This window comes from Molossus molossus, unplaced genomic scaffold (assembly GCF_014108415.1).
Source record: "Molossus molossus isolate mMolMol1 unplaced genomic scaffold, mMolMol1.p scaffold_m16_p_23, whole genome shotgun sequence".
In the NCBI taxonomy this organism is placed as follows: Eukaryota; Metazoa; Chordata; class Mammalia; order Chiroptera; family Molossidae; genus Molossus; species Molossus molossus.
Window position 1 is genome coordinate 2,189,511 of NW_023425359.1, and position 12,103 is coordinate 2,201,613.

The following is a 12,103-nucleotide window of genomic DNA, read 5'->3' on the forward strand; positions in this document are numbered from 1 at the left end:
TTTCAAGCCTTTTTGGCTCTTCCATCTCTTAACTGCATGTTGTTTCAACCAGGGCCCTTCGTAGGGGCTGTCTCCATGTTCGGGACTATAGGCAGTGTCCCACATCCTGACTCAGGAGGAAAGGGGCAGCCAAGGGACTTCAGAGCCACCACCGGGCGGGGACAGCCCTGCCGGGCAGGATTCTCGGTCCTGTCTGCCCGTCGGCTCACATCTTGAAACGCGTGTGCTCCAGGACCTCTAAGAGAAGTTTGCAGAACCTCGCTCCCCTTACATTTTCGCCACAGGTTTGCCTGGTTACGAAGAGATGTAACTTCGAGTGCACGTCCATGCTGACATTTTCAAAACCAAGACTGTTCCCTCACTCTTACAGTGTGTCCAGGGGAGCCCAGATGCGGCAGAGACTCCGCATCTGCCATCGGCGGTGGAAGAGGTAGGAGGCGTACGTCCATTCCCTTGCTGTCCTTGGACTCCTGTTCCCCCAAAATGTTACTGTGAGGGGACATCTCTGTCCTTGAAAGTCTTTTACGGCCCCCCTTGGGCTGAATAACCCAGACTGGAGGCAAAGGAAAGGATATGGAGAGCGTCCGGTGGTACAGACAGCAGGGCTGAGTGTAGACGGGGCTGTAGGCACAGATGGGCTGTGCAGGGCCGACTGTTCACTATCGCCTCTCGCCTGCCCCACGGGAGTCTGTGGACCTCAGGAAGTACCTGGGCGGTGCTGTGAAGGAGTGGGGGTCGGGGGTGAGCTCTGCCCTCTCTCTGGAAGCCCTTGAGTCGGAAGAGGCCAGCGGTGCGCCCGGGGGACCAAGGGCCCTGGGGCCCAGGAAGCTGAGCGGATCACAGACCCGCAGGACAGCATCTGGAGACGACTTTGACCAGAGGCAGGGAAAACGACTGCGGCTTCTTCATAGGAGACAGCCCCTACTGTGGACCCTCACCTGCTTCTCTCACGTCTGATGAAGGGCGACCGCTCAACCTCTGATGCCGCCCAGGGGCATCTCCTGCTCCAGCCACACGTTTGTCCCTTCGCCTGGGCACAGCACCACTTGCCTGGCCGCCTGAGACTGTTCATTCCTGCCTCTTCTGGGTCAGAATCCCGAGTGGTAACATTTACGCCTGGGGCATGGGAGATTCAATGCAGTTTTTTAAACAAAGTCCTGCCCTGGCCGGTTTGGCTCCATAGTTAGAGCGTAGGCCGGCAGACCAAAGAGTCACGGGTTCGATCCGGCCAAGGGCACGTACCTTGGTTTCGGTTTCGTCCTGGCCCTGGTCGGGGTCGTTCAGGAGGCAACCAGTCTATGTGTCTCTCACACTCACATCGATGTTTCTCTCTCTCTCCCTCTCTCTGTCTCCATCCCACTCTATCTTGAAGATAAATGGAAAAGTGTCCTCGGGTGAGGATTTAAAAAACATAAATAAATAAACTAAATCCATGAGTGGAAACAGTGGAGGCCTCCTGGGGCAAGCAGTCCGACCCCAGCCTGTGCTCCTCGGGGAGAGTTAGTTGCTGTACCCTAAGTGGCTGACGTGCCGGGAAGGGGACCCTCCTGCCCTCCCGCCCTCCCGCCCTCCCGCCCCAGGACTGCCGACTGGGCGAAGGACGTGCACGACATCTGTCCTTCAAGAACCAACATCTCCCTCTGAGAAGGGTTTTGGATGGTTATATCCATGTTACTTCTTTACTGGACTTGTGTGTGTATGTGTGTGTGTGTGTGCACGTGTAACTGATCATTTGTGGCATTACTATGGGGTGTCCTTTCTCCCTGACCCCTCACCTTGGTCTCTGCCTTTAGGACCACAGCACAGAGCACAGCACAGAGACTCCATTTGCTCCCAGGAGGGCTTAAAGTGACCTTTGAATGACCTTAGACAAGGGTGGGAGACAGCACCACCTTGCCAGGCCCTATCTGCACCCTACATGGCCCCCCAAAAAGTCCAGAGCAGGGAGGGAGGTGGACAGGGGCAGGGGAAGGCAGAACTGCTCTGGGTTAGTGAGCTTTTTGGATGAGTGGAGCTTGACAGTGGGGTGCAGTCCCCTCACATGTCCCCATGAACCTCTGCAGGGCAGCCCCCCCCCATAGGGCAGCGAGGGGGAGCAGCACACTGACTGTGCTCCTCAGGAGAAGATGCTGTGCCCTTGTCCGTCTGCAGAGGGCGGAGAGGCTGAAGGAGCCCATGCCGGTCCCTGCAGTGCAGGTGGCCGGGATGAGGGGGTCAGGAGAGCCCGGTGGGGACTTGGAGGGAAGCCCGCCCAATGCAGGTTAGATCTGGGTGTTGATACACCCGGAATGACAATCACTAGTTTGAACCAGAATTTCCCAAGTGAGCCGGTTAAGCTGTTTGCTGTTGCAGGACTCCCCTTCTGAGAAATCAGTGTGTGGCCAAATAGGGCTGCGGCACCTGTCTGCACTTGTGTAATTCACACCTGCTGGTTACCTGTAACTAATGTGCATCCTAATTGGACAAGTATATGTGATATGTGGTTATAAATTGTCTTTATAATGTGTATTTTTAAAAAACTAAACTGCTAACATCTTCAAACATACTCAAAAGTAAAGGTCACAGAGTTATGGACTCGTGTATCAGCGAGGGTTCAGGAAGACTGGGGTAGTCACATTAGGATAATTTGAAGTTTATAGTTATGGTTGGGGTGTGGGGACTTTCCCAGGAACAGAGCAGTCCCAGGGGCAGTGCCAGGGGCTGTGACCTCCCCGAGGCCCATAGACCAGGGCAGGCAGTAGTTCCTGGGCCCCCGAGACTGTGTGTGTGTGTGTGGGGGGCTGCGGGGAGGATAAGCAGTGGAGGCCCTGCTTTCGATCCCTTTGGGCACGTACCTGGAGTGGAATTGTGGGGTCGTGCGGTAATTTTAAATTCAGCTTTTTAAGAGCCAGGAAACTGTCCGGTGGTGGCCGCACCACTTTCTTCTCACTGAGCACAATTCTTCCCATCTTCCTCAACACGTTATCTTAAAAATCACCCAGTTGTGGTTTTCATTTGCATTTCCCAAAAATTAATGATGTTAGCATGTTTCCATGTGCTTACTGGTCATTTGTGTACCTTTTTTTGAAAAATGTTTATTCAAACCCTGTCCATTTTTGAATTGGGTTGTTTTTGTTATCGTTGAGTTGTGGTTCTTTATTTTTTCTGGACATTGACCACTTTCAGGTACCAGATTTGCAAGTACTTTATCCCCTTCCACGGGCTGATTTTCTTTTCACTTTTTTTATCCTCACCCAAGGACAGTTTTTTGCATTTATCTTCAGATAGAGCGGGAGGAAGAGAGGGAGGAAGAGAGAGAGAAACATCCATGTGAGAGAGACACACTGAGTGGCTGCCACCCACACGACCCCAACTGGGGTGGGGGACAAACCGCAACCAAGGCACGCGCCCTTAGCGGGAACTGAACCCGGGACTCTCTGGTCCTCGGGCCGACGTTCTAACCACTGAGCCAAACCGGCCAGGGCTCTTTTCACTTTCTTGATAGTGTCCTTTGGTGCACAAGATTTTTTAATTTTGATGAAAACCAATGTGCTTTTGGTGTCATATACAACAAATCATTGCCAAATCCAGTGTCACGAAGGCCCCATGTGCTGCCACCCCCATGACTAAAAGCTGCAATCAGCCATCAGGACCCACGACCCTGATTTTGAACAAAGTCGTTGCTGCCCACCAGGCTCCAACAAGCCGCATTTGGAATGTGGGCTGCGTCCCACAGCTGACTGCGTGGGGCTGGGCGCCGGGGTGGTGGTCACGGCTCAGGGAAAGCTGAAACCGACCAGTTTACCTGCCTCCACCAAGCTCTCGCCTGGGTGCCCAGTGTTCTCCTCACCTCGGGTTTCGGATTGTTTATCCAGACAGCTCCTGCCACATCAAGGTCAACCGCGGCCTGGATGGAGGACGGGCTCCCGGAGCCTCCTACTCCACCCTCCCTGACGTCACCGCTAACTAGATTTTGTGACCAGAGTCAAACACTGGAGGTTTTAGCCTAACTATAAGCTGTCCCCCGGAGAAACATCGGAAGGCTGTCTGATCCCCTGATGGCGCCGGTTCACCGTGGGTCCCCTCGTTCCTGCGATGTCTGAACCCCTCACTCTGTCCAAGTCCAAGGCCCGTTCATTCCAGCCAGGGCCAGCGCGGGGGCACCGCGGCGGCGGCTCGGAGCCAGGGTCTCACTCCATGGCCACAGGAAGCGGCTGCTCCGCCAGGTGAGGGCGGAGACAAACAGCTCATCTTCGGAACTGAATCAGGAAACTGAAATTTTTCTAAACAATGAAAACAATGTCCAAAAGGGTGGTTTGGGGTGTGTGACTGCGTTAGTGTTTAAGTCAACCACAAGCCCCTGGGTCTTTTGTGGACTCGCCTGGGAAACAAACCAGCCCCGTAACGCTGGGGTCCGCAGATGATCCAAGGGTTGTCTTCACTGTGAGTCAACCTCCTGACATTAATTTCTTCATTCAAATAGGACAGAGGAAGATTTATTAACAATTTTTTTTAATTTTCTGCACTAATATTTATACAGTTGTAAACTCAAGGAATCATTCAACACTTATATAAACTGGGGGAAGAGTTAATAAGCACCTTCAATGGTTTCCACAGTTTAAGAATTTACCATTTAAAAAATGAATAGTTGTAAAAATTATACAAAATCAAGACAAACATTTGATATAGAGGGCTTGATATAGAATGAAAGATAAATATAAAGAGGAAGTAAAACTAATTTGTGGGTTGGGCTATATAGACTACGGTCCCCACACCTTGTGATTCTTGGGGACACATCTGCCTCTGAAAATAACTCCCATTATTCACAGGAAGGCTCTCCCCTCGGGTCCGTGGGCTGCAGCCCAGCTGGTGACCAGGAGCTGACAGTGCTGGGTGGTCAGAGAGAGGCTGGGCTCAGGTGTGGGGAGGTCCTGCCCACCACTGGGGTGCTGGGGTGGGGCCTGCCAGAGCACAGGAACAGGGCACAGACCCTCCCTGGGGCTGTGTGTGCGTCTGGGGGTTTGGTCAGGGATTCTCTCTGTGCTGGGCTCGAGACTTTCCCGTCACAGAAGCTCAGGGCTTATGTTGGGGGAACAGTGAGGGAAATGTTGTTGAGGCTCAGGCTGGCGGCCACCCAGCCACCAGGTCAGACGGTTTCAGTCTGGACCCTTTTAAGTAGGGTGTTGCTGTGAAATACCGGGTGAGGGAACCAGACACTCTTCATTTCCGCTCTATGCAGTCAACTCCCAGGGTGTTGTCAGGGCAACGGCAGGTCCTGCCTCCTGGGGTGGCCAGGCAGAGGTGGGTGCAGCCGCCATTGTTCACTGAGCAGTAGTTGTGACCTGGAAAAGGCAGCGATCAGTTCGACAGCCCTCTGAGAGCATGGCCTCCGTGTTAACCCCCTGTTTGGTTTCCAGGAAGCCAAGCTTGTGGGGCTCCAGGGCAACAGGGAAGGCTGTACCAGACACTCGCTAAGTTCACCTCCGGGCTGTTTCCTCACCATTCAGGATTTGCCGGGCAGGCTGACTGGCAGCCAGGCGGATCTCAGGGAGAGCGGCCCTGCTCTGACGATAACAGGGTGCTGGCATTCTACAGCACAAAGTGCCCTCTGTCTAGCTTGCCCACTTGACTTCGCACTTGACGGGGGGAGGAGGGAAGCCAGGGAGGAGAGCACTAGGGGAGAGGTCTTGGAGACGCAGCAGACTGAGCCGGGCCTGCACTGTCAGCTGTGTGACTGTGGGCAAGCGTCTCCGTAGTAACCGCACCTGCCTCCCTGGGTTGCTATGGAGACTAAATGAACTGATGAACACAAAGCACTTAGAACACGGAGTGAGTTATCTATGCAAAACGCCCAGCTCACAGGAAGTGCCAATCCATGTTTGTAATTACTTTCATTATTAATTACTGTTGTTGCTGTTAGGCCAAATAAATGGACCTTCAAAGCAGCAGAGATCCTGACACTAATGTTCCTATTTGGAACCTGAAGACCATACACTTCTGGACCGAGCCTGAGATTCGGTGCTTTTTCTCACCTTGTCTACTTCATTCCCCACAGCTTTCTACTCCTCTGCCTCACCCATGAAATAATGAAGACCCCGGGGGGAAGGGACTGCGTCTCACCTGTCCTGTGACCAGGGCCACTAGAGGCTATACAGCTAGCAGCCAGAGTGTGGGCTCTGAGCCCCGGGGTGCCCTTGGTCCCCAAACAGTAAGAGCACAGGGAGTTACCTTGGGGACACTGAGACAGGGCGGTGGTGATGCCGTACAGTCGGGTCTGCTTGTGGGGGTGGAAGGTGTCCGTCTCTTTGGAAACAGCACGATCTACAGCGACCACAGAATTCCTGCAAGAACCAAAGGGCAGCGGGTACAACATGCCTGATGGCCCCGCCTCCTCCTGCAGCACAGCCTCCCTCACGGTGGGGTACCTCAGAGGCTGTAGGCAGACACACTGGCCTTGCTTCCTAGCCACCCCTTCCTCCTCCGGGTGGGCCCAGCCTGCATTTCCCTGTCTTCTTAAAAAAGGACAGGACTCAGCTGGTATCCCCTCTGGCACTAAATTCTAAGCTGGGAAATCTGCTTTCTCCACAGCGCCCCTGGCCGAGCGCTGGCTGGTTTAACCCTTCCTTCTGCAGGAAGGGTGCCCAGGGAGGGGCTCTGGCACCCTGCAGTTTAAGAGCAGCGATGAAGTAGGGCACGGAGGGGGCACGGAGCCCACCAGCCAAAGGGCCCCGGACCCTTGGGAAGAGTGGACGTGCTCAGTGCTCAGCAAGCTCAAGTTTATAGACTTGAAGCTGCCGCCCACCCTGCTAAACAGTGATAAACGTGATAAAAACCACATGATAAACGCCCCCTCCCCCGGAGCCCCCCACGCCCCTCCCGACAACCAGAAGCCGAGGTGGAGGGGCATCTTGGAGGCAGGAGGTCAAGCCCAGAGGCAGATGGGAAGGGCTCAGCCTCCCAGAGGTGGAGGGTGGCAGGGCAGGCCGCTGACGTACGTCTTCCAGTCCGTGTAATACAGATTCTTCCCGAAGCTCGTGACGGCAAAGGGATACTGGAGCCCCTCGAGGACCCTGCGTCTGCCGGGCTGACCCGGCTGCAGGCACTCGGCCCGGTTGGTGCCTGTGTGAGCGAGAACAAGCCGTTCATTGTCTGGACAAGAAACGGCCCCTCTGTGCCACTGAGCAAGAGCCGCGAGGGCGGGGGCGAGGGCGGGGGCGAGGGCCATCCAGCACTGCAATGACGGATCCTGGGGACGCAGGAGGGGAGCGCAGGAGGAAAGTCGTCGTTTCACCCTCTCTTGCCCACCCCATCGGGCTCCCACGCTGGCTCTGCTGGGAGAGGTGAACTGAGCAGCCCCGCGCCCGGAGCAGCTGGGGCTCAGGGGGAACACGGCCCCGGCCCAGTGCTTGCTCACGCTCCTCCTCCCTGAAGCCTCCCCAGGCTCCTCCCTGAATTCAGGGCCTAAGAACTAAACCGCACTGCCAGTCAGGGCTGTGCCCACGTGACGACTGGGGCCGTTTCCCTTTAACTGTGCACGCCGTACCCCTCCTGCACCCCAAGTGCAAGATGTAGTCCCTGCACCCTGTGGCACTGGCAGTCTGGACCAGAGCAGGTCTCCAGAGATGGACAGATGACTGACATTCCTTCCCAACTGAGCACCCTGCCCACAGCCCTTGCCTGAGGGACACCCCAAATCTACCAGGGCAGGGGCACACGTCAGGACAGCATTACTTTATCTCCCTTGGCTCCAAGTTGCCTGGCCCCTGGGGACAGTGGGAGCTACAGGAAAGTAAGTTGTGAATTGATGAACAGATACCACAATGAGGACAGGCTCTGGGGTTGGCAAACTTTGTCTTAAAGGACCAGATAGTAATTATTTTAGGTTCTGTGGGCCAAGGGGCAAATCAAGGACATTATGTAGGCATTTACATAATCATTTAAAATGTAACGTTTAAAAATGTAAAAACCGTTTCCAGGTCCCAGGTTACACCAGAGCAGGTGGCAGGTTGGGTTACCCCACGGGCCGTAGTTTGCTGATTAGACTGAGATGGTGGAGACCCCTCCCCAGAGCATCGACCCAGAGAAACCACGAATTTCAGAGCAAGGATATGCAGTGTTTCTGTGCAGGAAAGAAAAGTTCTCTCACGCAGTCTTCTCTAACAGGTCCCCTCAATGCAGACGGCTGCCTCACCACGGGTCACAGTTACGTGCGGTTAGAGGGAAAAACTCTGCCCCGCCGAGTCACCTGCATCCACCCAGCAGAGCTGGGATGAGTAGGCATCAAAGGTCAGCCCGTTGGGCAGGCCCAGGTCGTCCTGCACGAGGACCCTCCGGTTTGTGCCGTCCATGTAAGAAGTTTCAATTTTGGGGTTGTCTCTGTTCCAGTCTGTCCAGTAGAGGTTCCTGGAGGGCATGGAGTGAAAGAGGTAGAGAAATAACCAAGATGCAGAACAGCAGTTACTAAACACACTTAGGAAGAACCTCTGGTGAAGACTAGCAGACACGAGCACACGAAGTGAAGGCAACAAGACACACTTTCCTTTGGTTCTTCACTTGAACCGGTCATTCTGTGAATATTGAATTCACTTCCCTTAAACATCTCAAAACTGTTTAAAAAGAAAAAAAAAACACAGAACACCAAACTGGCACAAATGCCTGGGACTCCCCTATGCTGTCACCACAGGGAGGCCCGGCAGCCCCTGGTGTCGAGGGCCGGGCCGCTGTGTCACTCAGAGTTCGCAGTAGGGAAGGGAGAGGGAGCACCGAGGTGCTACCGAAACCATCGGAAGGGGCTCCGAGGTGTTCGCGCCGGGTGGCCCAGGGAGGAGCCCCAGGGGTACATTTATATTTGACGCTCTTCCGAGATTCATGCAACTCAGCTGTTGATCCACATTCAACCCGCATGGAAACACCCAACTTACAAAGTCTGGGTAAAATGACTGAAAGCAGAACATGGTGCCAAGTCCACGACTGTAACAGATGCTGTGGCATCTCACGGTGGCTCTCTCAGCCCCCAGGGGAGCATTCATTCAGGGGAGCGAGGCTGGAGAACACCCAGAACGCGGAGCAAGTACCGCAGACGCACACAGACTACACCAAGGTACCCTCTCATGGAGTCTGTCACGATGCCTCTGGGATTCACCAAACCGGTCTCAAACAGCACCCGGCGCTGGGTGCCGTCCAGCTTTGCAACTTCGATTCGATCCAGGCGAGAATCCGTCCAGAAGAGGTTGCGGCCAAGGTGGTCAAGGGCAATGCCTTCCGGGCTTCCGAGATCTAGAAGCAAACACAGAGCCCGTCGGGCGTGTTCAGGCAGGTAGAATCGGCTTCTCTGACACTCGGTGCCTTTACCCAGCGCCCCACCCCCGCACTTGGAGAAAACAAGCGGGAATGTGACATGCTTACTGTTCACGAGATAAGCAATACTCAAAGAGACAAATTAATACACGCCACACATTCGCTTGGTGGACATCCAGGTCCAAACGATGCCGAAGCTTTGGCCCCACCGCCAAGGAGCCCACGGCCAACTCCCACTGAGTTCCGTGTTCTTGGGAGCACGGGGAGGGATGCTGGCCAGCCTTCGGAGACCAGGGAAGGATCCCTGGGGGAGGTGACATTTGTGAAGACGGCTCCTGAAGGGCCACAGGAGTCTGTCAGGCAAAGGCCCTGCTAGGGTTTTCCAGGAGGTGGGACCAGACAGATAAACAGGAAGACGGGGCGGCTTGCCTGACCTTTGGGAAACGGGGTGGAAACCATGAGGGCGGCCGTGGCCAGAGATGAGTTAGGACAGCGTGTCAACAAGCCGACAGCTCAGCCCACAGGCGAAGGGAAGGCAGAGGAAGATATGTAGGTGAGGAATTGATCAGATTTACCATTTCATTAATTATTAAGGGAAGGGTCATTTGAGAGAAATAATATATGTAAGAAATGACAGCTGTTTTTACTTTTATACAAGTATTAGGAGTACAGAGAAGGGGTGTCAGTGACACAGCACTCCTGGAAGTCTTGACTGGGTTATAAGTAACTGGCCTTCAAGCCAGAGGTCACACAGGGAAGCTGGCTGCAGCGTGACCTTCAGTGCCCCCCCGGCTGACCCCAAGTTCAAGACTGCAGTGGTGTCCTGACGTAAACAAAACCAAAACCCCAGCACGGTCGTCCTGGTGTCTCTCAGGATGTCTCCCCTCTTCCAGGGGAAGAACTGGAGGTCACTTCCGGTCGGGAGGGGAAGAGGCCGAGAGGGAAGCTGCCCTACCTGAGGGGCCCGGGGGTAAGACATCACTGACACTGTGTTTGCTCATCGGTGTATGAGCGAGTCAGCCCTCGGCCCTGTCCTGGCCGTGACCGTGACCGTGGACGCGGGAGACATCCAAGCCCTGAAAGGACCCCCGTTGGAGGGAGTTTATTAGGAATTAGAAACAGCCCTTAACCAAGGTCTTCATTATTCAAACTCAAAGTAGAGATTTAAAAAGTATGAAAACATTTCCCATGTCCCTAGAGGAAGGGGCAGCAAGAATGGCCTCCAAAATGTGGATGAAAACGAGGCCACATGCTAACCTGAGGCTCAGGGAGGCCTGCATGGCAGCCGTACAAACTCCGAGTCTGGAAGTAACCACACAGGATGGTCTGAAATTAAAACTTTTGAACTCAAAGCAGTTTATGGTGGGTAGTCATGTCCTAGGCATCTTCCTGACAGATGTCAGTTTTTACCTTAATGGAGCCTGTTGTCTTTTTGCATCTAAGATAACAGAACTTTGGAATGTGGGGTGACTCCCTTTTTCCCAGACCCCTCAGGGCACAATCTCGGCACCAGGGTGGAGAACACAAATCCCCTCACTGTTATTATCATGTTAATTATCGACTGTTACCTATCCTGTACCCATCTCTGTAAAAGAGGGATGTGTCTATCATTTCACTTTTCATCCAATCCCAGAGGTTTCCAGCTTTGCTTTCTCCCGCCTCCCTAATTGATCACCATTGGATGGCATGTGACCCACTTACTTCTCTTTTGATTGTCAGTATAGTTAAGGTGCAAACTGCCCTTCTCCAGAGCATTGTCTCAATCCACTGAGGTTTTCCTTCCCAGCATTGGTCGACAGTTTGGCTCAAATAAACACAAAATTCCTCACAGGTTTATGTTTCTTATGTTGACAAAAGGCACCTTTGGACTTTCAGACAAAAGCAGAAAAAATCATTCTGGGGTCCGTTAGCAATGAGCACATCCCTGGGAGCGGCAGGAGCTGCTCGGACACACAGCCACATGGGAGGAGCCTGCTAGGTGAGTCCCTTTACAGGACACCTGGGGAGCCCGGCCCTGACTTCGAACCGACCCTCCTCCCCAAGCAGGAGAACACTTCTGCATGGGCTACGGTGCCAACGGAAGGGCCTGGAAACGCCACCCTTTACTGTGTAGCCAGAGTGAGAAGCAATGACTTTGAGGAAATGTATCCAGGAAACAGATCATGATACTTATGAAAGATGTTTCGTTAGGACTTGAACTCGAGGAGAGAAAGAGAAGCCCAGCAGTCAGACCCTGGGAGAGAAGGAAGACAAGAAAGACAGGCCTGCTGCCTCGTTCACTCACTAGGGAGGTGCCGACCTGGATCATGACGGAGACCTAAGCGGAAGTTCTTCTCTTTTTGAATTAAAAGAATGCATTCCCTTCCTTCTACCATGAGCACATTCTGGTGGCTTCTGTTTGCAAGTGGGCTTCTGCCTGGAGCTTGTCACTGTGCTTACAACCTCCCTGCTCCAGCAGCCACAGAACATAGCAGCAATGACCTGCTCCCCTCTACTGCCGCGGTCTGGAGTCAAATCACAGATAACAGCAACGTTTTTAACAGAGACAGGACGCAGACTTCTGTTCATTAAACCAAACCATGAAAAGTAGCAGATGTTGTTTAAGTAGCACATCGACTTCCAGAAAAGGATGTGGGGTCATGTCCAAAGCCGGTCACATGTAGCGCAGCCTTAGCTTCATTCTGGTGGCACCATCTCTTATGAGGGAGCCAAGGAAGGACCAAAGGCCCAAGGGCCACTCCTAGGCAAAGGGACCTTCAGAATGTCAATTGTTGGGGAATGTTAAATAGGAAACTCGAAAAACTACATTCAACCCCAAGAAAAGAGA

General features: G+C 53.6%; 1 protein-coding gene across 1 annotated transcript in view; it reads right to left on the reverse strand.

Moving 5' to 3' along the window:
* Positions 1-5,074: 5,074 nt before the first annotated feature.
* NID1 (nidogen 1) overlaps positions 5,075-12,103 on the reverse strand; it is an 80,217-nt gene continuing 73,188 nt past the window's right edge. Inside the window, exons 16-20 of the mRNA XM_036277718.1 lie at positions 9,084-9,255; positions 8,225-8,382; positions 6,975-7,098; positions 6,208-6,320; positions 5,075-5,321 (exon numbers count right to left, since the gene is read on the reverse strand). Of these exons, the coding sequence (XP_036133611.1) occupies positions 5,200-5,321; positions 6,208-6,320; positions 6,975-7,098; positions 8,225-8,382; positions 9,084-9,255 (689 nt within the window). The 3' untranslated portion in view covers positions 5,075-5,199. The remainder of the gene's footprint in view (positions 5,322-6,207; positions 6,321-6,974; positions 7,099-8,224; positions 8,383-9,083; positions 9,256-12,103) is intronic.